At 43.5% G+C, this 27,727-nt stretch overlaps 1 protein-coding gene and 1 long non-coding RNA gene across 7 annotated transcripts in view; one reads left to right on the plus strand and one right to left on the minus strand.

Moving 5' to 3' along the window:
• LOC122541220 (collagen alpha-1(V) chain-like) overlaps window positions 1-27,727 on the minus strand; it is a 386,777-nt gene that overhangs the window by 106,937 nt on the left and 252,113 nt on the right. For all 6 annotated transcript variants that reach the window (XM_087979516.1, XM_087979517.1, XM_087979518.1 and 3 more), the window contains 2 exons: window positions 2,202-2,276; window positions 1,058-1,144 (listed from right to left, as the gene is read on the minus strand). In XM_087979516.1, the coding sequence (XP_087835642.1) occupies window positions 1,058-1,144; window positions 2,202-2,276 (162 nt within the window). The remainder of the gene's footprint in view (window positions 1-1,057; window positions 1,145-2,201; window positions 2,277-27,727) is intronic.
• On the plus strand, window positions 881-3,234 carry LOC148140674 (uncharacterized). Its single transcript, XR_015753071.1, has 3 exons — window positions 881-1,202; window positions 2,654-2,706; window positions 2,849-3,234. It is a non-coding gene; the product is annotated as an uncharacterized LOC148140674 (long non-coding RNA).

The following is a 27,727-nucleotide window of genomic DNA, read 5'->3' on the forward strand; positions in this document are numbered from 1 at the left end:
AGGGGAGGGAGGGGAAGGGAAGGGAAGGGGAGGGAGGGAAGGGAAGGGAAGGGGAGGGAAGGGAAGGGAAGGGGAGGGAAGGGAAGGGGAGGAAGGGAAGGGGAGGGAGGGAAGGGAAGGGAAGGGGAGGGAGGGAGGGGAAGGGAAGGGGAGGGAGGGAGGGGAAGGGAAGGGAAGGGGAGGGAGGGAGGGGAAGGGGAGGGAGGGAGGGGAAGGGAAGGGGAGGGAGGGAGGGGAAGGGAAGGGGAGGGAGGGAGGGGAAGGGAAGGGGAGGGAGGGAGGGGAAGGGAAGGGGAGGGAGGGAGGGGAAGGGAAGGGGAGGGAGGGAGGGGAAGGGAAGGGGAGGGAGGGAGGGGAAGGGAAGGGGAGGGAGGGGAAGGGGAGGGAGGGGAAGGGGAGGGAGGGGAAGGGAAGGGGAGGGAGGGAGGGGAAGGGAAGGGTGGGGAGGGGAAGGGAAGGGTGGGGAGGGGGTGGGAAGGGTGGGGAGGGGGTGGGAAGGGAAGGGTGGGGAGGGGGTGGGAAGGGTGGGGAGGGGGTGGGAAGGGTGGGGAGGGAGGGGAAGGGAAGGTGGGGAGGGGGTAGGGGAGGGGGTAGGGAAGGGGGTAGGGAAGGGGGTGGGGAGGGGAGGGGGTGGGGAGGGGAGGGTTAGGGTGGGGGAGAGAGGGAGGGGAGGGTTAGGGAGGGGGAGAGAGGGAGGGGAGGGTCAGGGAGGGGAGGCGGGGAGGGGGAGGGTCGGGGTGGTGCGGGGAGGGGGCGGGGCGTGTGAAAGCCCGCCCCCTTCAGGAGGCGCGAGCCGAGACGGTTGAAAAGGAAAACAAAGGGGCGGTCCCTGAGAACGCAGTGCCGTTGGTCACGCGCACTCTCTCACCTCCCCCCCCGCCCCGCCCACACACGGTGTCTCCCTGTCGCCAGGTTCCTCCGCCATTGGCGGCGAAAACCGCCCGTCAAAGGCAACCTGGTGCCTGACGCAAGCCGGTGCTCGCTGCGAAAGGAAGGTCGAGGATGAGGCTGGCCCCCAACCCCGCGCGATCAGTCCGGGACCGTGGGTCGAACTCACCCGAGCCTGCTGCAAGATCGCCTGCGCCTGGGCCTCCTGCGCGGACACCACCGGCCCCTTGTCACCTCCACTGGCGCCGAATCGGAACTGGGAACGGGGAAGAGAACAAACACGGGTATATACTGTACGCGTCTACGCCACACAGGTAGGAGAACGGCGGCGGCGACTTCAGCTCAACAACCCGCCCCCACCCCCCAAAACGGCGGTGTGTGTGTGGGGGGTGGGGGTGGGGGTGGGGGTGGGGGTGTGGGTGGGGGTTGTACATGGTCGGGGTCGGTCAGCTTCCACATCGTCCCCGGAGCGGGCGCGCGCATGCGCACCCTCCTGGGTCCAGCAGCAACCACGTGGATGGGGTGCAGAGGAGACTGACCAAAGATGCTGCCTTGGGATGGAGCGTTTCAGCTCTGAAGAGAGACTGCATAGGCTTCGGTTGTTTTCTTTGGAGCAGAAAAGGCTAAGAAGGAGGGAGGGAGGGAGGGGGGAGAGCCAGATAGATGTGTATAAGATTGAGGGGCATGGACATTGAGGTGAAAAAGAAGCAGTTAGCAGACCCCTTAGTCAAAGGGTGGATAACAATGGGGCATAATTTTAAAGTGAAAGGCAGGAGGAGATTTGAGGAAAAACATTTTCACCTCAGGGTGGTGGGTGGGTGGGTGTCTGGAATACATTGCCTGGGAGGGTAGTTGAGGTGGGAAACCTCAAACTTTTTAATGAGAACTTGGATGAGCAGTTGAACTGTCATAACATTCAAGGCTATGGGCTTAGTGGGACTAGTGTAGGTAGCTTTTTTTTTGCAGTACCTGATAGGCTGAAGGGCCTCTTTTGTATAGTGTAATACTATGGTTCCAATAATTTCTGAAATACACCACATTTTTTTAAAAGTCTGTGATTTTCCAAGTACTTTAATACTCCAATACTTCCTGTCATTTTCAAGTCACTTGCTGCGTCGTTCTTGAGCCCCATCCATGGGGGCATGGTATTCCTGCAGATAAACATGGTGAAGATAATATCCCTGTGTCAAAGTGGAGGGAGTGGTGCTCAACACAGGCAGATTTTAGGATCAGCCTCAGGAACTCCTGCAGAACATCCGAATGGAAAAGCAGTAATGCCTGCTTTCTCTCTCTGCCCTAACACAATTACTTACTGGCAGCATGAGTGATGAACCAGGAGGGCCAGGTAACCCATCAGCACCAGGTAGCCCAGGCCGGCCTTTACGACCCTGGAAAGAGATCAGAATTAGGTGAACAGCAGAAACAAGCCACGGAAAACAGATGGAGAATGTAAATGGGACATTGACCAAAAACTGTATGTACGTACAAAAAAAGGTTTGTGAGCACAAACACTTCCTAATTGTGCATAAACACTTCATTCAAACACAAGTTAATTGTTATCGCACACCATACATTGCATACTCGGCAGTAATTGCATACACTTTACGTAACACAAAAAGCCTGTACATAATCACCCTCAAATTATACACAGCACAAAATGTAACTGTATGTAATTACTCTCTCATCAGCCCATCAGATGTACTGTCACTGTATATTTGCTTGGAATTGCTATTGTCCCACTATAACTTTGCATCATTACTTACAGACCATATATGAACATGCTGACTGGATATAACCCATATGCTGTACATAACACAGGTAATAATTGTATAAACATTCTCAAACTGTGCATACTAATAGTGATGACTATGTATAACCATTCTCAGGCTGTACATAACTGTGTAATTCCTCTTATCCTGTAGACAACAGCCACAATAACTATTTAATCACTCTTATATAGCACACCATTTTCAGCCAGATGTGACATGGGAATGATTCATCTCTGCTTCCTCTACTGGTCCAGTATCACAGATGGCAGATCGATTCATTCTACTTGAGATTGAGAACAATTGGAAGTGCTGGATCCTGCAAGGCTGTAGGCCCTGATAATATTCCAGCAATTATACTAAGATTTGTGCTCCAGAACCTTTTTTGCACCTCAGCCAAGCTGTTTCTGTACAGATAAAACATATCCTCTAACCAACAATGTGGAAAATGATCCATGTATGTCCTGTATACAAAATGTGGAGGTGCTGATGTTGGACTACGGGGAACAAAATCAATAGCACCTGATGAAGGGGCTATGCTCCAAAAGCTTGTGAAATCAAATAAACATGTTGGACTACATCCTAGTGTTGTGTGACTTCTGACTGTGCACAAAAAGATCAAATCCAACCCAGCCAATTACTGCCCCATCTGTCTACTCTCATTGATCAGTAAAGCAATGGAAGGTGTCATCAACAGTGCTATCGAGCAGCATATACTCAACAATAACCTGCACAATGATGCCCAGTTTGGGTACCTCCAGGGCCACTTTGCTGACCTGCTTACAGGCTTCGACAAAGCTAATAATCAGGGACAAGGTAATGGCCTTTGCCATCAAGGCTGCATTTGCGTGGAATTAAGCAGCCAGAGTAAAACGAGCCAATACAAATTGGGTGTAAAATCTCCCCTAGTTGGGGTCAAATGTAGCACATAAGATTGTTGTTGTTGTTGTTGTTGGTCAATCATCTCTGACCCAGGACATCTCTCCAGGGGTTCCTCAGGGAGTGATATTTTTAAACAACCTGTTCAGTCATATTATGAGCGGATGAAACTTGAAATTCAAGTTCTGGCCCAGAGATAGGGACACTGCCTCAAGAGCTCTTGTTTCTCAAGATAGTGTCCAAGCAACAATTTCTTCAGCTGTTTAATCAATAACCTTCCTTCCATCATTAGGTCAGAGATGAGGTGTTTCGCTGATGATTGTACAATGTTTAGCACCGTTCACAACTCCACAAGACACTGAAACAATCCATGTCCACATGTAACAAGAGCTGGACAACATCCAGGTTTGGACTGAAAGGTGGCAAGTAACATTTGGGCCATAAAAGTGCCAAGCAGTGACCATCTTCAACAAGCGAAATTCCGACCATAATCTTGTTTCAATGGGGCTACCATCTAACAAATCATCAACACCCTGGGGGTTACCATTGTCATGACAATGGATCATATCCCCAGATTACTTAAATATTGAACTTTTAAACAGTATTTTTTTAAGAGTACATGACTGTAGTTGTAAATTCAGTGATGAAAGCTCTGAGAGGAATCTCTGAAAATCACACACCTGAAACTCTACCATCTTCAAATGGCAACTTTCCAAATTAGATTGTAATTTCCTATGGCTAGCAAAAAAATTGGAGCTCACCAGAACACCAGAACGTTCTCATTGATTATGTCCTGAACTGTAGATATTTTTGTACTTTACCCTTCCAGGGTTAAAATCCAACAGCAACCCCTGATATGTTGTCTAGGTCACAACTTGAGTGCAGCTGGTGTCTCTTATGTTGCAGGTAAAGAAAGACTCCATTACTGAGGAAATAGGGGGAAAATAAAGCCCATCTGCTGCCTTGCAGATCTAAGAATCTCAACCAATTGCTTCACAACCAATGTTTGGTGTTTCTGGTACCATCCAATTTGAAAACCAGAATATTCCACCATCTACGATTCATGCAAAATAAAGTGTGATACATATAACTGATAGCTTTTTATTCAGTACACATTTATAATCTTGAGTATTTGTAACACATTTATTATTTTTCTTATAGTAAAGACCTTTTCTTGGAAGGGATCCTTTGTAAATTAATAAATAGATTAGGGGTTGAATTAAGAAGAGGAGCCTCTTTAAATCTCTTTCTGGAAATATAAGCATTTAAGGATATCCTAACCAGAATTGTAACTGATTGGGGACCCTCAAGCAGGGACTGGTCATAAAATCATTCACGAGAAAGTGAACAGGATCTCTAACCTGGTCTTGTACTGACAAGGAGAAAGTGAGGTCTGCAGATGCTGGAGATCAAAGTTGAAACTTTATTGCTGGAACAGCACAGCAGGTCAGGCAGCATCCAGGGAACAGGAGATTCGACGTTTCGGGCACAGGCCTTCCTGAAGAAGGGCCTGTGCCCGAAACGTCGAATCTCCTGTTCCCTAGATGCTGCCTGACCTGCTGTGCTGTTCCAGCAATAAAGTTTCAACTCTTGTACTGACAACACTAGGCTGGGAATTCTGTGGCAAGGAGCTCACTTTGTGTCTGCCAAAGCCTGCCTAGCAACATCTACAAGGCACAAATCAGGAGACATCCAGGGACATCCAGTCCCTGTACACCTCCATCCCCCATCACGAAGGACTCAAAGCACTCCGCTTCTTCCTTTCCCGCCGTACCACCCAGTACCCTTCCACCGACACCCTCCTTCGACTGACCGAACTGGTCCTCACCCTGAACAACTTTTCTTTCCAATCCTCCCACTTTCTCCAAACAAAAGGAGTAGCCATGGGCACCCGCATGGGCCCCAGCTATGCCTGCCTCTTCGTAGGGTATGTGGAACAATCCATCTTCCGCAACTACACTGGCCCCACCCCCCATCTTTTTCTTCGCTACATTGATGACTGTATCGGCGCTACCTCGTGCTCCCACGAGGAGGTTGAATAGTTCATCCATTACACTAACACCTTCCACCCCGACCTCAAATTCACCTGGACAGTCTCGGACTCCTCCCTCCCCTTCCTAGACCTTTCTGTTTCTATCTCAGACGACCGAATCAACACGGACATCTACTACAAACCAACCGACTCCCACAGCTACCTGGACTACACCTCCTCCCATCCTGCCCCCTGTAAAAACGCCATCCCATTCTCCCAATTCCTTCGTCTCCGCCGCATCTGCTCCCAGGAGGACCAGTTCAAAATACGTACAACACAGATGGCCTCCTTCTTCAAGGACCGCAATTTCCCCCCCGACGTGGTCGATGGTGCCCTCCACCGCATCTCCTCCACTTCCCGCTCCTCCGCCCTTGAGCCCCGCCCCTCCAACCGCCACCAGGACAGAACCCCACTGGTCCTCACCTACCACCCCACCAATCTCCATGTACAGCGCATCATCCGCCGTCACTTCCGCCACCTCCAAACAGACCCCAGCACCAAGGATATATTTCCCTCCCCTCCCCTATCAGCTTTCCGTAGAGACCACTCCCTCCGCGACTCCCTTGTCAGATCCACACCCCCCACCGACCCAACCACCACTCCCGGCACCTTCCCTTGCAACCGCAGGAGGTGCAACACTTGCGCCCACACCTCCCCCCTCACTTCTCTCCAAGGCCCCAAGGGAAACTTCCATATCCGCCACAGATTCACCTGCACCTCCACCCACATCATCTACTGCAGCCGGTGTGGCCTCCTCTATATTGGGGAGACAGGCCGCCTACTTGCGGAGCGATTCAGAGAGCACCTCTGGGCCACCCGGACGAACCAACCCAACCAACCTGTGGCACAGCATTTCAACTCCCCCTCCCACTCCACCGAGGATATGCAGGTCATTGGACTCATCCACCGCCAAACCACAACAACCCGACGGTCGGAGGAGGAGCGTCTTATCTTCCGACTGGGAACCCTCCAACCGCAGGGGATGAACTTGGACTTCACCAGTTTCTTCATCCCCCCTCCCCCCACCTTGTCTCAGCCGGATCCTTCCAGCCCGGCACCGCCTTCCTGACCTGCAGTCTTCTTCTTGACCTCTCCGCCTCCATCCTACTCCGACCTATCACCCTCACCTTGACCTCTTTCCACCTATCACATTTCCAACTCCCCTCCTCCAAGTCCCTCCTCCCTACCTTTTATCTTCTCCTGCTGAACACTCTCTGCTCATTCCTGAAGAAGGGCCTGTGCCCGAAACGTCGAATCTCCTGTTCCCTGGATGCTGCCTGACCTGCTGTACTGTTCCAGCAATAAAGTTTCAACTTTGATCTCCAGCATCTGCAGACCTCACTTTCTCCACAAATCAGGAGAGTGATGCAATACTCACCATTTGGCTGGATGAGCACAGCTCCAACAGCATTCAAGAACATTGACAGCAACCAGGACAATGCAGCCCCTCTCTTGGCAGCAACCATTTTCTTGAATATTGCAGTGACTTGACTTCCATAGTCTTTTGTGGTAGAGAATTCCAAAGGTTCACTACCTTTTGAGTGAAGACATTTTTCCTCAACACAGTCCTAAATGGTAATACCCACATCCCAAGGCTGTGACCTCTGATTCAAGACTCGCCAGCTAGGGAAAACATCCTCCCTGTATCTACTCTGTCTAGCCCTTTTAGAATTTCATACCTTGCAATCAGATCCCCCTTCAATCTTTTAAATTTTAGTGAGCACAGGCCCAACATAAGTAAACCTTCCTCAGTTCTAATAGTTGCATACTTTATCTAATAAGCTGGTGTCTGAAAATTCCTTAAAAATGGTCAACAGCCTACAATTAGGTAACTGTAATCACAAACACCCAAAATTGAATCATAATCGCTGTCTCATCCTACAATGTATGTGTAATCATGCCTGTACTGTATATACACCACAACAATGTTCAGTCACCCTCATATGCACTTAAAACGCTTTGTCCAACGTGAGGACGATTACACATAGTTTTAACGTGCACTATGTATCATCACTAACAGTGTGCATAAAACATTGAGTATAATCTTTCACATTGCACATAACATACTCTCTGAACAATACATGCAATAACGATCTAATCTATCGCACTGAATAACTATAATCAGTTATTGTATCACACACACTCAGTTTATAAACTCTTCACTTTGCACATAACACTAAATCTGTAGAATAACATACTGTATCCAAGCACTTGCAAATTTTACACAGTATAATGATTATTAATCTTAGTGTGTATAATCTAAGTGTGCATAATCGCACACTGTATTAACTGTTTAAAGACTGATTATACATAACAGTATGACTAAGTATAGCCACAATGTATATAACACCATAACTGTATTGCAACACGTGTGCTGAGTATCACACATACTGTAGCACTGTACTAATCTTATTTTCTGCATATCCCACATTACTACTCTCACACTGAATGCAATATACATCACTGTATACTGACACAAAAAGTGAGGAACTCGAACTGTAATTGTGTAGAATCACTCACTATATAATATACAATAATCCTAACACTAACAGTGTATGATCAATCTCACTGAATGACACAGTGCAAAATCTCTCTCATACTGTAATAAACAAAATCTCCCTCGTACTGTGTAATCATGAAGTATAATCATGCTCACAATGTGAATAACATTATGACAATACATAATCACCATCAGGCTGTGATTAACACAACGAACTATGATCATACTCTCACTGTGAATAATACAATATAGCATTGCATAATCGGTGTGAATATGCTAATGTAATAGTGCATATTGATGTTTAGTACATGCCTAACACACTAACAATGAAAAAAACACCAAAATATTGCATTCGCTCTCACTGTGAATAGCATACTACAACATAGTGACTCGCAGTGTAAATAAGATACCTTAGCAGTGCATAGTGTTTCTCATACTGTGAATGAAATATTATAACAGTAGATAATCACTGTGACAGTGAATAACACAGTGTATCAGGACTCTTACACTGAATAACACTCCAACAGTGCATTATCACTCATAAATAACAAAATATAAGAGTACAGTCACTCACACTTGGAATTATACATTATAAGTGTATAATCTCTCACATTGTGAAAAACACAGTATAACAGTGCACAGTCACTCAAACTGAAAAACACACTATACCAATGTATAATCATCCCCAATTTATGAGTAACTGACTAGAAGTGTATAATCATTCTCAGTCTGAATAGCTTATTATAATAGTGCATAATCACTCTCACATTCTTGCTGTACATGGTAAATAAGACACTCTGTATAATACTCACCAGTTCTTAATTTAAGTGTTTAGCACATATTCTGCAAATACCAGTGTAACATTGCATATTCAGTCTCACTTTGAATAACACACTACAACAGTGTATAATGGCTTTCACAGTGTGAATAACACAACAATGCATAATGTTTCTCACACAGTGAATAACATGACATAATCACCGTAGCATGGTGAATAATACAATGTAACAGTGTACTATTATGCATACTGAACAACATACTATAACAGTGCATAATCACTCTCACACGGAATAATACACTATAGCAATATATAATAATTCTCAAACTTAAATAGCACACTGGAACATTGTATAATCACTCTCCCACTGTTAATAAAACAGTATAACAGTGTAAGATAACTCAATTTGCCAAGTAACACCATAACAGTGTACAATTACTCTCACACTGTGAACAATGCAGTACAAATGCATAATGATTCTAACACTGAATAATACTATAACTATGATTACCATAACACTGTGAATAGTACATGATCGTTATCATTGAATAATACAATGTAAGTGTATATGCACTCATACTGTGAACAACACAGTATATCAGTCTTTAGTCAGTCATACTTAAACTGTAGATAACATGCTATACCATGTTTAATGACTCTCACAGTGTACAATCACACTCCAGCTGTGAATAACTACAGAATTGTATAATCATGCTGGCATTGTGAATGACACACCATAACAGTGTTCATTACTCTCGTACTATTTATAAGACATTATAACAGTGTATACTGAGTCTCAGTACATGGAAACCACACTGTCAGAGTGTACTATCAATCTCACACTGTAAATAACACAATAACCAAAATAATCACTCTCAGTGGGGATAACACAATATAATAGTGTACAGTGACTCTTGTACCGTGAATAATACACTATAATGTTTCATATTAACTCTCACTGTGAATAACAAACTACAACAGTGTATAATCACTCTCGCACTGTGAATAACGCACTAAAACAGTGGATAATCACTCTCACAGTACCCTGTGGGGAGATCATAGCCTAGTGGTATTACCAATAGGCCATTAATCCAGAAACTTAGCTAATGTTCAGGGGACTGAAGTTTGAATCCCACCACAATAGATGAGTTGAATCTGGTATTGAGAGTCTAATGATGACGATGAAATCATTGTTGATTGTCAGGGAAAAAAAACACATCTGTTTTGCTTATGGCCTGTAGGGAAGAAAATCTGTCATCCTGACCTAGTCTGGATTACATGTGATTGCACATCAACAACTGCCCTCTGGCTAATAAATGCTGGCCTAACCAGAGACACCCACATATCATAAGTGTATTAAAAACATGCTATAACAGAGTGAATCATACTACAACAGTGTATACTGACTCTCAGTAAATGGATAACATATCACAGCAGTGCATAATGACTCTCAAACTGTGAATAACACAACAACATTATAATCAGTCTCACACTCTGAATAAGACACTAGAATTTGGTATAATTTCACAAGTATTGTGAACAATATAATATGACTGCATAATCACTCACACTGATAACACATTATAGCAGTGAATAATCCCTCAAACTGTAAATACCACAATAGCAATGTACAGCAATTCACACTGAATAACACAATACAACAATGAATAATCACTCTCACTGTGAATAACACACTATAACAGTGTATAACCACTCATACTTTGAATAATGTACTGAAAGAATGTATACTCACCTTCATAAAGTGAATAACAGTGTATGATCATGCTTAGACTGTGGACAATATACCATAACAATGTTTAATCACTCTCACACTATGAATAACTCAATATAGCAACGTATAGCAATTCTATACCGGAAATAACACTATAACAGTGTATAATCATTCTGACGATGTAAATAACACACTCTAACAGTGCATAATCTCATTCCCCCCAGTGTGCAATTATGCTCACACTGTGAATAAGACTCCATACCAGTGCATAATCACTCTCACACTGTGGACAACATACTATGACAGTGCTTAATTACACTCATTCTGTGAATAATACAATGTAACACAGCTCTCACAACATGAATAACAACCATAACATCACATATTCACACATGCACTAGGACTAACACACAGCACACAACATTGTGAAAAACATGAGGAGAAAGTGAGGTCTGCAGATGCTAGAGATCAGAGCTGAAAACGTGTTGCTGGAACAGCGCAGCAGGTCAGGCAGCATCCAGGGAACAGGAGAATCGACGTTTCGGGCATAAGCCCTTCTTCAGGAATCATTGTTGTGTTCCTGAAGAAGGGCTTATGTCCGAAACGTCGATTCTCCTGTTCCCTGGATGCTGCCTGACCTGCTGCGCTGTTCCAGCAACACATTTTCAGCATTGTGAGAAACATGCTAACATTGGTTAATCATTTTCACACCATGAAAAGCCTACCACAACTTGGTAGAAACATTTACGCCCTGAACAACACACAATAACTGTATATAGTCACTCGCACACACTAACAGATCGTAATCACTGTCAAAGTTTTAATCTCAGACTGCAACATTGCATAATGACTCTTTTAGTGTGAAAAAACACACCATATCAGTATAATCACTCTCAAACAGTGTTTAACCCGCTAGAATAGTGTATAATCACTTTCTCAGTCTGGCTAACACAGGGTAACAGTATATGATCACCCTCACTGTACATAATATGGTACGACTGAATAATCATTCTCAAACTCTTAATAAGGTCACCTTTCAGCCTCCGACGCTCCAGGGAAAACAGCCCCAGCCTGTTCAGCCTCTCCCGATAGCTCAAATCCTCCAACCCTGGCAACATCTTTGTAACTATTTTCTGAACCCTTTCAAGTTTCACAACATCTTTCCTATAAGAAGGAGACCAGAATTGCATGAAATACTCCAACAGTGGCCTAACCAATGTCCTGTACAGCCGCAACATGACCACCCAAATCCTGTACTCAATACTCTGACCAATAAAGGAAAGCATACCAAAGAGGTTTACAAAATTATGAGGGGCATGGACAGGGTAAATACGCAAAGTCTTTTCCCTGGGGTCAGGGAGTCCAGAACTAGAGGGCATAGGTTTAGGGTGAGAGGGGAAAGATATAAAAGAGACCGAAGGGGCAACGTTCTCACGCAGAGGGTGTAATGTGTATGGAATGAGCTGCCAGAGGAAGTGGTGGAGACTGGTACATATGGAACATTTAAGAGGCATTTGGATGGGTATATGAATAGGAAGGGATTGGGGGTATATGAATAGGAAGGGATTGGAGGGATATGGGCCGGGTGCTGGCAGGTGGGACTAGATTGGGTTGGGATATCTAGTCGGCATAGACATGTTGGACCGAAGAGTCTGTTTCCATGCTGTGCATCTCTATGACTCTATAACATCACAGTGGATTGATGAGGGCAGAGCGGTGGACATGATCTATATGGACTTCAGTAAGGCATTCAACAAGGTTCCCCATGGGAGACTGATTAGCAAAGTTAGATCTCATAGAATACAGGGAGAATTAACCTTTTACAGAACTGGCTCGAAAGTAGAAGGTAGGTGGTGGTGAATAGTTGTTTTTCAGATTAGAGACCTATGACCAATGGAGTGCCACAAGGATCGGTGCTGGGTCCACTACTTTTTGTCATTTATATAAATGATTTGGATATTAGCTTAAGAGGTATAGTTACTAAGTTTGCAGATGGCGTCAAAATTGGAGGTGCAGTGGACAGCGAAGAAGGTTACCTCCGATTACAACAGATCTTGATCAAATGGGCCAGTAGGCTGAGGAGTGGCAGATGGAGTTTAATTTAGATAAATGTAAGGCATTGCATTGTGGGAAAGCAAATCTTTGCAGGACTAATACACTTAATGATAAGGTCCTAAAGGAGTATTGCTGAACAAAGAGATCTTGGAGTGCAGGTTCATTGCTCCTTGAAAGTAGAGTCGCAGGTAGCTAGGATAGTAAAGGTGTTTAGTATGCTTTCCTTTATTGGTCAGAGTATTGAGTATAGGAGTTGGGAGGTCACATTGTGGCTGTACAGGATGTTGATTAGGCTACTTTGGAATATTGCGTGCAATTCTGGTCTTCTTCCTATTGGAAGGATGTTGTGAAACTTGAAAGGGTTCAGAAAAGATTTACAAGCATGTTGCCAGGGTTGGAGGATTTGAGCTATAGGGAGAGGTTGAATAGACTGGGGCTGTCTTCCCTGGAGTGTCGGAGGTTGAGGGGTGACCTTATAGAGGTCTATAAAATCAAGAAGGGCATGGATAGGGTCAAGCCCTGGTCTTTTCCCTGAGATGGGGAGTCCAGAACTAGAGGGCATAGGTTTAGGGTGAGGGGGAAAGACATAAAAGAGACCTAAGAGGCAATTGTTTTCACGCAGAGGGTGGTACGTGTATGGAATGAGTTGCCAGAGGAAGTGGTTGGCTGGTACAATTGGCAATATTCAAAAGGCATCTGGACGAGTAGATGAATAGGAAAGGAATGGAGGGATATGGGCCGGGTGCTGGCAAGTGGGACTAGATTAGGTTGGGATATCTGGTTCGAATGGACAAGTTGGACCGAAGGGTCTGTTTCCATGTTGCACATCTCTATGACTCTGTCACATCACAACATTACAACCACTCTCACACTGAATAATACCCTATAACAATGCATAATCAATTTCACACTAAGCAGCACAATATAATAATGTTTAATCACTTTCACATTCTGAATAACATACTGTAACAGTATTTAATCATGCACAATGGCAATGAAATAGTATAACTGTATAATTGCTGTCATACTCTAAATCGCACACAATAATAGCAAATCAACACTCAAACTGAATAACCCACTAACAGCATATAATCACTCTCATACCATGAATAATAGAATATAACGGTGTAAAATGGCCTAGAAAGAGGAATTCATGGCAGGGAGGAGCTGTACATACGCTTGTGTGCGGCTGAAACTTCGGCCATGGAGAAACCCGAGGAATCCCACCCTGGGGAGAAACCGTGGAAGTGTGGTGACTGCTGGAAAGGATTCAATGTCCTTTCTACCTTGGAGACTATCAGCGCAGTCACACTGGGGAGAGGCAGTTCTCCTGCCCCGGGTGTGGGAAGGACTTCAGCAGTTCCTCCCACCTACTGAGGCACCAGCTGGTCCACACTGGGAAGAGGCCATTCAGCTGCTCTTAGTACAGGAAGGGCTTCACCCGCTTGTCCCACCTTGTGGCCCACCGGTGGGTCCACACCAGAGAGAGGCCCTTCCCCTGCCCTGAGTGTGGGAAGGCCTTCAGCAATTCCTCCCATCTGCTGGCCCACTGGTGTGTCCGCACTGGGGATAGGCCCTTCAGCTGCCTCGAGTGCGGGCAGAGGTTCATGTCCTGCACGAGGGACGGCACCAACACTCCCAACAAACGGGTTCCATTGGTGACGCTGCAGTAGGTCACCCCCAAGACCGAACCTCTTGCCTGTTCTGACAATGGGTGCGGTGGGAAAGTCGGAGGGCTTTGTTTTGTTTTCTGCTGGACTTCACCTGCCCCTCCAATCCCACAATGGCTCAAGGATGGCACAGTGGCTCAATGGCCAGCAAGCCGGGTTTGATTCCACCCTCAGGGTGGCAGTCTGTGAAGAGTTTGTACATTCTCCCCTCGTTCTGTGTGAGTTTTCTCTGGATTCTCCGGTTTCCTCCCATAGTCCAAAGATGTACAAGTTAGGATGAATTATCCAAGCTAAATTGACCCAGAGTGTTCAGAAATGTGTAAGTGCGGTGCATTAGTCACTGGGAAATGTAGTGTAATAGAGTAGGAGAATGGGTCTGGGTGGGTTACTCTTCAGAGGGTCGGTGTGGACTTGTTGGGCCAAAGTAGCTGTTTCCACTCTGTACAGGTTCTATGATTCGATAATCATTCTCATACACTAAATGTCACACTATAACTGTATAATCACTCTTAAGCTGTGAATAATGCATAACAAGTCAATAATCATTCTTACACTGTGAATAAGACAATATAACAGTGGATAATAATTCTCAAACTCTTAATAGCGCATTATAACAGTGTAATGATTTTCACACTGAGTAATACCCCATCAGAGTGCAGAATCAATCTCACACTGAAACAATATAACAATGTATAATCACACTCACACTGTGAACAGCATACAACAGTGGATAATCATTCTCAAGCTCTTAATATTGTATTATAACATTATAATTACTATCTTAACATGAATAACAATTTACTGTAGGGTAAGATTACTGTTACACTGCGAATAACAGATTAAAATATGATATAATCACTCACATACTATGGCAATATAGCAGAGCATAATCGTTCCCACATTGTGAATATCACACTGTAACAGTGTATAACCATTCTCACACTGAATAAAAGAATATTAGCATACTGTCATTCTCAAATTGTGAATAGCTGACAATAACTTGATATTATCAGTCGTATTCTGTGAATAATACAATTTAGCAGTGTCTATTCTCTCACTCACATTATGGACAACTCACAATAACAGTGTATAATCACTCTCAAACTGAATATCACGATAAATAAGTGTGCAATCACTGTCTCACTCAAAAACACAATAACTAAGCATGTAAAACTCTCACACTGAATAACACAGTATCACGGTACATAATCACTTTCACACTGTGAATGTCAATTATAACAGTATAAAATCAGAACAGTGAATAATGCCCAATAACATAACAGTGTATGGTAGCTCTCATATTGAGAGAAGAACATGTATAATAATGTATAATCACCCCCACACTGAAAAACACAACATAACGGTTATAATCAGGCTCATATGTAAAATAACAATATAACAGTGAATAATCACTCTAACACTGGGAAAACAATATAGTAGTATATAATAACTCTCACACTATAAATTACATTAAATCGGCATATAATCACTGTCACTATGAATAGCATAATCACTTTCACACTTGAATAATACATAATAAAACTGTATAATCACTCACTGCAAACAACAAACTATGGATAAAATATTGTAACAATACATAATCACAGTCACACTGTGATTAACTTGCTATAACAGTGTATAATCGCTCTCAACTGAAAAACACAATGTAATAGTACATAATCATGCTCATGTTGTAAATAACACACTGTAACTTGTATGATCACACTCAATGTGTTATTCACATAATCAACTGATATAGCAGTGTATAATCACTGATGGTGAATATCTCATTATATCAGTATCTAATCATACTCAGAATAACAAACTATAACCGTGTATAATCATTCTCACACTGAATAACACGCTATAATGCTGCATAATTGCTCTGTCAACCTGAATAGCGCTATGAAAATGTAAAATCACTCTCACATTGCATATAACACACAATAACAAGTGTTATCATTCTCACATTGTGAATAACACTGTAACAATAAATAATCACTTCCACAAGGTAAATGACACAATACAGTCAGAGAGTCATAGAGATATACAGCATGGAAACAGACTCTTCGGTCCAACCCGTCCATGCCGACTAGATATCCCAACCCAATCTAGTCCCACCTGCCAGCGCCCGGCCCATATCTCTCCAAACCCTTCCTATTCATATACCCATCCAAATGCCTCTAAAATGTTGCAATTGTACCAGCCTCCACCATATCCTCTGGCAGCTCATTCCATACACGTACCACCCTCTGCGTGAAAAAGTTGCCCCTTAGGTCTCTTTTATATCTTGCCCCTCATTCGAAACGTATGCCCTCTAGTTGTGGACTCCCTGACTCCAGGGAAAAGACTTTGTCTATTAATCCTATTCATTCCCCCACATAATTTTGTAAACCTCTATAAGGTCACCCCTCAGCCTCCGATGCTCCAGGGAAAACAGACCCAGCCTGTTCAGCCTCTCCCTATAGCTCAAACCCTCCAACCCTGGCAACATCCTTGTAAATCTTTTCTGAACCCTTTCAAGTTTCACAACATCTTTCCGATAGGAAGGAGACCAGAATTGCACACAATATTCCAACAGTGGCCTAACCAATGTCCTGTACAGCTGCAACATGACCTCCCAACTCCTGTACTCAATACTCTGACCAATAAAGGAAAGCATACCAAACGCCGCCTTCCCTATCCTATCTACCTGCGACTCCACTTTCAAGGAGCTCTGAACCTGCACTCCAAGGTCTCTTTGTTCAGCAACACTCCCTAGGACCTTACCATTAACTGTATTAGTCCTGCTGAGATTTGCTTTCCCAAAATGCAGCACCTTGCATTTATCTGAATTAAACTCCATCTTCCACTTCTCAGCCCATTGGTCCAGATCCTGTTGTAATCTGAGGTAACCCTCTTCGCTGTCTACTACACCTCCAATTTTGGTGTCATCTGCAAACTTACTAACTGTACCTCTTATGCTCACATCCAAATCATTTATGTAAATGACAAAAAGTAGAGGGCCCAGCATAATAATAATGCATAATCACATCCCACTGTCAACAATACACTATAGCATTGCATAATAATGTTCACAGATCAAATAACATATGATAACTATGTACAGTATAAGCATTCTCAAATTGAGAATAACACAACAGTATACAGGCATTCCTCCATATCTGCATTCCTGGAAATCCCCGTAAATGATGAATTTGAGAGTGTGTTGCTTGAAAACGTTGGTAAAAATAGGGTTAGGTTCCCACTCCCCAAGATTGTGGCTTTTTGCCTATTATTTTGGGGTTTTTTTGGGTTAAAATAATAAACACCTAAAATGTCTAAAATGAAATTTAATATTAATAGAGTAAAATATTAAAAACAAACATAGTGTATAGTAACTTACCGATAAAGGTGAGAAGTTCTGCTTACAAGGTGGGGCGTTGTTGGGGGAGACTATGGTTGATTACTGGGTGGGGAGGCGGAGAACAGTGCAAATGTGTCTGCCTCCCAGGCATTTACCCCGGATGATGTGCCCTCCTCCTCTACTTCCATCTGGTGGATGTCCTCAACCTGTTCATCCTACCCAGCATCTTTGCCCTTACTTGCGGAGGGTTGAGTGGAAGATCATGGACCAAGTCGGAGAGTGAGAGCAAGATCGGTATGTAAGTGAAAGTGGTAATGGATAGGTGAGTTTTGCTTGAGGATTTTGAATGACTGGTTACTTTTTCTTTTGCATGAATAGGCAAATTTGTGAGTTTGCGGATACGGAGGAATGACTGTCACACTGAATAATACACTATAATAGTGTATCATCACTCTCCCACTGTGAACAACAACTGACAGTGCATAGTGTTTCTCAAACTGGATGACCCACTATAACAGTTTGTTACCACTTCCACATGGGAAATATGGTGTGGACATTCCAGTGTTGGACCGGGGTGGATAGGGTCAGAAATCTTCACCTGATGCAGGAGAAGTGCTGTAAAAGCTTGTGATTTCAAGTAAACCTGTTGCACTATAACCTGGTGTCGTGTGACTTGTGACATGATAAATGGAACACAACATTGCATAATCATGTCCCAATGAATAAAACACCATAGCAGTGCATACTCATGCTCACATTGTGAATAACACGTGACAATCGTGTATAACCATTCTCAAACTATGAATAACACACTATAGCAGTGTACAATCATTTGCACACTGGATAACTTGGTGTTTGATGAGGCTCACAATGTGCATAACAGTACAACTGTGTAACTGGTTTTAAATAACTCCCCCTCCCACCCCACCAAGGATATGCAGGTCTTTGGACTCCTCCATCGCCAGACCACAACAACACAACGGTTGGAGGAAGAGCACCTCATCTTCCGCCTAGGAACCCTCCAACCACAAGGGATGAACTCAGATTTCACCAGTTTCCTCATTTACCCTCCCCCCACCTTGTCTCAGTCAAATCCATCGAACTCAGCACCGCCTTCCTAACCTGCAATCTTCATTCTGACCTCTCCGCCCCCACCCGTCTGACCTATCACCCTCACCTTGACCTCTTTCCACCTATCGCATTTCCAACGCCCCTCCCCCAAGTCCCTCCTCCCTACCTTTTATCTTAGCCTGCTGGACACACTTTCCTCATTCCTGAAGAAGGGCTTATGCCCGAAACGTCGATTCTCCTGTTCCCTGGATGCTGCCTGACCTGCTGCGCTGTTCCAGCAACACATTTTCAGCTCTGATCTCCAGCATCTGCAGACCTCACTTTCTCCTTAAACTAAATAGTACACTGTAACAGTGTGCAATCGTTCTTACTCTGTGAACAACACATATAATGAGGCTCACAGTGTGAATAACGGTATGACTGTGAGTAACCATTCTCAAACTGAATAATACGCTATAGTAGTGAATAATCACTGCGACACTGGGAATAACATGACTCCAGCAGTACAAAATCATGGTTTGTTTTCACTTGAACATCAAAAGATGAAGGAAAACATTACAGAGGTTTACACAATTATGAGAGGCATGCGTAGTGAGAGTGTAGGGTAGAAATGTCAGTTTCCAGGGGAGATAATGTCATAGCGTCATGGAGTTGTACAGCATGGAAACAGACCCTCCAACTCGTCCATGCCGACCAGATATCCCAACCCAATCTAGTCCCACCTGCCAGCACCCGGCCCATATCCTTCCAAACTCTTCCTATCCATATACCCATTCAAATGCCTTTTAAATGTTGCAATTGTACCAGCCTCCACCACATCCTCTGGCAGCTCATTCCATACACGTACCACCCTCTGTGTGAAAATGTTACCCGTAAGTCTCTTATATCTTTCCCCTCTCACCCTAAACCTATGCCCTCTAGTTCTGGATTCTCTGACTTCAGGGAAAAGACTTTGCCCTATCCATACCCCTCATAATTTTGTAAACCTCTATAAGGTCACCCCTCAGCCTCTAACGTTCCAGGGAAAACAGCCCCAGCCTGTTCAGCCTCTCCTTATAGCTCAAATCCTCCAACCCTGGCCACATCCTTGTTAGTCTTTTCTGAACCCTTTCAAGTTTCACAACATCTTTCCAATAGGAAGGAGACCAGAATTGCATGCAATATTCCAACAGTGGCCTAACCAATGTCCTGTACAGCTACAGCATGACCTCCCAACTCCTGTACTCAATGCTCTGACCAATAAAGGAAAGCATACCAAACGCCTTTTTCACTATCCTATCGGCCTGCGACTCCACTTTCAAGGAGCTATGAACCTGCACACCAAAGGTCTCTTTGTTCAGCAACACTCCCTAGGACCTTACCATTAAGTGTATAAGTCCTGCTAAGATTTGCTTTCCCAAAATGCAGCACCTTGCATTTATCTGAATTAAACTCCATCTGCCACTTCTCAGCCCATTGGCCCATCTGGTCAAGATCCTGTTGTAATCTGAGGTAGCCCTCTTCGCTGTCCACTACACCTCCAATTTTGGTGTCATTTGCAAACTTACTAACTGTACCTCTTATGCTCGCATCCAAATCATTTATGTAAATGACAAAATGTAGAGGACCCAGCACTGACCCTTGTGGCACTCCACTGGTCACAGGCCTCCAGTCTGAAAAACAACCCTCCATCACCAGCCTCTGTTTTCTACCTTTGAGCCAGTTCTGTATCCAAATGACTAGTTCTCCCTGTATTCCGTGAGATCTAACCTTGCTAATTGGTCTCCCATGGGGAACCTTGTTGAACGCCTTGCTGAAGTCTATATAGATCACATCTACCGCTCTGCCCTCATCAATCCTCTTTGTTACTTCCATAAAAAACTCAAATCAAGTTTGTGAGACATGATTTCCCACGCACAAGCCATGTTGGTTTAAGGTAAAAGGGGGAAAGTTTAAAGGAGATGTAAGAGGCAAGTTTTTTTTAAACACAAAGGAGATAAAGTGCCTGGAATGTTCTGCAAGAGGTGGTGAAGACAGGTACAACAGCAATATTTAAGAGCAATCTTGACAGACATATGAATAGGCAGGGAATAATGACCATGTAGAGCCAAAGGGTTTTAGTTTAGAAAGGCATCGTATGTTGGTAATCCAAAAGGGCCAAGGTTCTGTACTGTTCTTTGTTCTATTAGCGGTGTATAATCACTGTCACACTGTGATAACACATTGCAGCAGCACATAATCATATTCACAATGGGAATAGCACATAAAAACAGTCTTTAATCCTACTCCCACTGGGAATAGCACAATACAACAGTGCATTATCATGCTCACTGTGTCATAATGTATTATAACAGTGTATAATCACTCTCAGTGAATAGTATATAATAACTGTATAAACTCATGTTAACAACATTTAAGTAATGAATAATGACTGTCACGTGATGAATAACGCAATATAGCAGTGCGTACTCGCTCTTACATTTTGCATTACACAACATACCACAAGATAATCACTCCCTCACCCTAAATGTCACACCATAACAGTGTATAATCATTCTAATACTGCAAATAATACAATATAACAATGCTTAATCACTCTCACGCTGTGAAAAACACCAAATTACACTCTCAGACAATGAATTATTCACCATAACCTTGTATAATTACTCTCATACTCTGAATGACACTGTGTCAATGTATAATTATTCAACAGTGTGAATAACAGTGTATAATTACTCTCACACTATGGATAATACAATAACTATATAACCATTCTAAAACTGAATAATACACGATAATAGTGAATAATCACCGTCACCGTGAACTACACACTGCATCAGTGCACAATCATGCTCAGTGTGAATGGCACACTATTACAGTGCATACTGACACTTAGTACATGGAGGATACACTATAACAATGTTTAATCACACTACCACTGTAAATGATGCAAGAGAACAGTCTATGTTCACTGTCACACTGTGAATAACACACTATAACACTGTGAATAACACACTATAATGGTGTTTAATCGCTTTCATACAGTGCCAACCACATTGTAACAGGGTATGATCACTCTCATACTGTCAATAACACACTACAACAGTGCAAAATCACTCTCATACAGTGAATTCCACAGTATAACAGTGTAAGTAGACAAACAGGAGGCTGGAAGAAAACAGCAAGCCTGGCAGCATCAGATGGTGGAGAAGTCAATGTTTTAGGTATTAACCCTACTTCTAGTCCTGAGGGAGGGTTAATACCCAAAATGTTGACTTCTCCACCTCCTGATGCTGGCTGGCTTGCTGTGTTCTTCCAGCCTCCTGTTTGTCCACTTTGGACTCCAGCATCTTCAGGTTTTTTTGTCGCCATAACAGCATATAGCTCTCCCTCTGTGAATAACACACTATAACAGGGCATAGTCACTGGCACACCATGAATAACATTGTATTACTGTGCATAATAACTCACTGTAAATAACACATTATAACTATAATCCATCCCACACTGTCATAACACACTACAACAGTGCTTATTCACTCTTGCAAATCACATAACACATGCCAAACCATAATTAGAGTCCCTACAGTGTTGAAACAGGCCCATTAGCCCAACAAGCCCCCACCGACCTTCTGAAGTTTAACCCATTCCCCTACCCTATATTTACCCCTGAACAATGCACCTAACCTACACATCCCTGAACACTATGGGCAATTCAGCATAGCCAATTCACCTAAACTGCACATCTTTGGATTGTGGAAGGAAACCGGAGCACCTGGAGGAAACAATGCAGACACGGGGAGAATGTGAACATGAACTCAAACTTTGCATAATCACACACTGTATATACCAGACTACAACTTTGAATTATCCTTGACACAATATACAAAACATATTATAATCAGGTAGAATCACTTTTGTTGGACAGAACAATAACTAAAATCACTTGTAATGTTTGTTATATTGTATAACTGTGTATAATTGTTCTCAAACTGTACACAGTACACATTACAACTGTAAAATCACCCACAGAATATATAATACACTATAACTGCAGATAATCTCTCTCTGCAACTTCAGGCAATATTTCTGCATATAAATAACACACTATATAACACACACTAACTATGCAAAATGACACTAACTAAATATACTAAATAACATAACTGTGTGTACTCAATCCCAAACATAACAATAGCTATAATTCTGTGCTCTCTCATACATATTACAGGACAGAGAATAAAGAACAGTACAACACAAGGACAGGCCCATGAGCCCACTGCATCTGTGCCAGCCATGATGCAATTTTAAACGAATCGCATCTGACTGCATATGGTCCATTTCCTTCTATTCTCTGTGCACACAACAAACACTATAACTGTATATAATCATCTCCCATTATGTATAACACACTATAAATGAATATAATGAGTCTCACGATGGACATGACACACACGATTACTATGTAAAATCACTTAAACATAGATAACAGATTATAAATATGTATAATCACACATTACGCAATAAGCATTGTAACTGTGTACAAAGATTTATACTCTGTACATCAGTGGTGATGGCCAAGTATGTTAGCACTAGACTATTAATGTAGAAATTTAGTTAATGTTCGGATGACCTACATTGAAATCCTGCCATGGCAGATGGTGGAATTTTAATTTTAAAAAAACTCTAGAATTATGAATCTACTGATGACCACAAAACCATTGTCAATTGTTGGAAAAATCCATCTAGCTCGCTAACGTTCTTCAGGGAAGGAAATCTGCCATCCTCACCTGGTTTGGCCTACAATGATTCCAGACCCACAGCAATGTAGTTAACGCTCTTCTGCCTTCTGAAATGGCCTGACAAACCAATCAGTTGCATCAATTGCTATGAAGTTTCAACAAAGAAATGAAACCAGATCTACCACCTGGCATCGACCCAAGCATTGGAAAAGTCGATGGCAGAAACAGCCTTGCTGACAGTGCAAAGCCCACCTTGCTAACGTCTGGCAAGATTAGGAAAGCTGTTTCACAGACTAGTCAAGCAACAGTCTGACTCACGGAATCATATTTTACAGACAATGTCCAGACACCACCATCACCATTCCTGGATATCTTCTATCCCACCAGCAGAACAGACCCAGCAGAGATTGTGGCCCTCTGGTATATAATTGGGAGGGAGTTGCCCTGGGGGTCCTCAACATTCACCCTATAACGTCTCATGGCTTCAGATTGAAAATGGGTAAGGAAACCTGCTGTTAATTACCATGTGTTGTCCACCCTTGATTGATGAATCAGTATTCCTCCATGTTGAACATGTGGAGGAAGCACTGAAGGTAGAAAGGGTATGATATGTACTCTATATGGGGGATTTCAGTGCCCCATCACTATGAATGGCTCAACAGGAGCACTATTGATTAAGCTTGCTGCGTCCTAAAGGACATGGCTGCTAGACTGGGTCTGTGACAGGCAGTGAGGGAAGCAATGAGAAGGAGAAACATATTTGACCTCATCCTTACTAATCTGCCTGCTGCAGATGCATCTGTCCATGACAGTATCAGTAAGAATGATCATGCGCAGTTCTTGTGGAGATGAATACTGTCCATTGTGTTGTAGAGTCATAGAAATTTACAGCACAGAAACAGACCCTTCGGTCCAACTCATGCATGCCAACCCAATCTCATCCCATCTGCCAGCACTTGGCCATATCCCATATGTTCCTGCTTTTTTTTAACCAAACCCTCAATTTCTTTCATCATCCAGCATTCCTACACCCACCAGCCTTTCCTTTCACCCTAACAGGAATCTACTGTCTCTGCACTCTCGTTGTGTGACACTATAACTGTGCGAAATGGGACAGACTTCAAACAGATCTCGCAACGTAATACTCAATCTATAAAGGTGCTGTGCGCCATCAATAGCAGCAGAATTGTACTCCACCACAATCTGCAACCCTCTATCCCCACTCAACCATTGCCGTCAGCCAGGTTATGGTAAGAGGGCATGCTAGTAGCAGCACCAGAAATATCTAAAGTTGAGGTGTCAACTTGGTGACTACTTGCATGCCAAACTGCCTAAACAGCAAGTGAGAGACAGAGCTAAGTCATACTACAACCAACAGATCAGATCTAAGCTCTGAAGTCCTGCCACATCCAGTCATGAATAGTGATGGACAATCAACTCACTGGAGGAAGAAGCTCCACAAATATCCCGATCCTCAATGATGGAAGAGCCCATCACATCAGTGCAAAAGATAAGGCTGAAGCATTCAAACAATCTTCAGCCAGAAGTACCGAGTGGATGATCCATCTTGGCCTCCTCTAGTGGTCCCCAGTATCACAAATACCAGTCTTCAGCCAATTCAATTCACTCTTCGTGATATCAAGACACAGTTAGAGGCACTGGAAACTGCAAAGCTCCTTACAACATTCAGACAATAGTACAGAAGACCTGGGCTCTCGAACTAGCCACTCCCCTATCCAAGCTGTTCCAATTCAATTACAATACTGGCATCAACCTGATAATGTAAAAAATTGCACAGGTATATCATATACACCAAAAGCAGGACAAATCCAACATGGCCAATTCCCACTCCACCAGTTTACTCTCAGTCATCAGTAAAGTGATAGAAGGTGTTATCAACAATGCTATCAAGCAGCAGCTGCTCAGCAATAACATGCTCAGTGACACCCAGTTTGGGTTTTGTCAGGGCTACTCAGCTTCTGACCTCATTACAGGCTTGGTTCAAACATAGACAAAGAGCTGAATTCCAGAAGTGAGGTGAGAGTGACAGCCCTTGACATTAAGGCTGCAAGCGACCATATGTAACAATAAGGAGCCTTAGTAAAACTGAAATCAATTATCAGAGGGCAAACTCTCCACTGGTTGGAGTCATACCTGGCACATAGGAAGATGATTGTCGTTGTTGGAGGTCAGTCAGCTCAGTTTCAGGGCATCACTACTAGAATTCCTCAGAGTAGTGTCCTAGGTCCAAACATCTTCAGCTGCTTCATCAGTGACCTTCTCTCTATTATAGGATCAGGAGTGGGGACATTCGCTGATGATTGCACAATGTTCAACACCATTCATGATTCTTCTGACACTGAAGCAATGTACATGCAATAAGATCTGGACTGACAAGTGGCAAATAACATATACACCTCACAAATGCCAGACAATGATCATCTTCAATAAGTGACAACCCAACCACTGCTTCTTGACATTCAATAGTGAGACCCCCTCTGAATCCCCCACTAGGAACATCCTTGAGGTTACCATTAACCAGAAATTCAACTGGATTCACACTATTAATAGTGGCTACAAAAACGAACCTTCCAGCTCAGCGAGCAAACCTACATCCAGAACCTCAAACTGAGCTACAAATCTTCTCAAAACTCACTAAGTGACTACAAGAGCATGTGAGAGGCCAGGAATACTATGGCAAGTAACTCACCTCCGACTCCACCATCTACAAGGCAGAAGTCATGATTGTGATGAAATACATCCCATTTGCTTGGATGAGTGCAGTTCCAACAACACTCAAGAAGCTTGACACCATCTAGGAAAAAACAACTTGCTTGATTAGCACCAGATCCATAAGAATCCATGCTGTCAACACTGACGCTCAATAGCAACAGTGTGTACTATCCACATTATGATCCTTGTACAGCACCATTCAAACCCATGTCCACTTCCATCTAAAAGGAAAATGGCAGCAGATACATGGGAACACCACCACTTGCAATTTCCCTTCCAAGCCACTCACCATCCTAACTTGGAAATATATTGTAGTGTGCTATGTATAAACACCGTCACTCTGCCTAACTGCATTTAATCATCCTTATTGTATACATAGCACATGTGTATAACTACATATCACTCACATACCATACATACGACATATTATTATCCGGTACAAGCATTCAAATTGTATAACACACACTAATTGTGCATAAACACTCCTACTAGGCCAAAGTGAGGACTGCAGATGCTGGAAACCAGAGTTTAGATCTGAGTGGTGCTGGAAAAGTACAGCATGTCAGGAAGCATCCGAGGAGCAGGAAAATTCGATGTTTCGGGCAAAAGCCCTTCATCAGGAATAGAGGCAGGGTGCCTGCAGAGTGGAGAGATAAATGGGAGGAGTGGGGGGTGCTGGGCTGGGGAGAAGGTAGCAAAGAGTACAATAGGTGAATGGGGGTGGGGATGGACATGATAGGTCATAAGGGAGGGTGGAGCGGATGGGTGGGAAGGGAGATTGGCAGGTAGGACAGGTCATGTAGACATTGCTGAGCTTGAGCACTGTCCTCATGACCTATCCTACCTGCCGATCTCCCTTCCCACCTATCCGCTCCACCCTCCCTTCTGACCTATCACCTCCATCCCCACCCCCATTCACCTATTGTACTCTTTGCTATCTTCCCCCACTCTCCTCTCTGACCTATCACCTCCATCCCCACCCCCATTCACCTATTGTACTCTTTGCTATCTTCCCCCACCCTCCTCTCCGATCTATCACCTCCATCCCCACCCCCATTCACCTACCTTTACTACCTTCTCCCCAGCCCAGCGCCCCCACTCCTACCATTTATCTCTCCACTCTGGAGGCTTCCTGCCTCTATTTCTGAGAAGGGCTTTTGCCCAAAACGTCGATTTTCCTGTTCCTCGGATGCTGCCTGACCTGCTGTGCTCTTCCAGCATCACTCTGATATAAACACTTCTACACTGTGTGTAACAGGGACTGTAATAGTTGTCACAACTTAACTGGGAACAATGCATTGATAATCATGCACCACTGTTCCAAGCCATAATGAAATCTGTAAAAGTCCAATTGACTAGCAAGATGACCAATTTGCCTCACTGACTGTTGTTCAGGACAGAAACAGTTTCAAACCAGGTAAACCTTTTCTGAACTGTAACTATGTAGCAGTGTCCAATGTACATTTCAGTTTACAATCCAAAAAGGAGCCCTTAAGTCATGTATAATCACATTCACACTGGACATAACACACTACCTCTGGAATAACATGCATACT

Source organism: Chiloscyllium plagiosum, unplaced genomic scaffold, assembly GCF_037043375.1.
Source record: "Chiloscyllium plagiosum isolate Xiang-an unplaced genomic scaffold, Cpla_swu_hap1 HiC_scaffold_35, whole genome shotgun sequence".
Classification (NCBI taxonomy): domain Eukaryota; kingdom Metazoa; phylum Chordata; class Chondrichthyes; order Orectolobiformes; family Hemiscylliidae; genus Chiloscyllium; species Chiloscyllium plagiosum.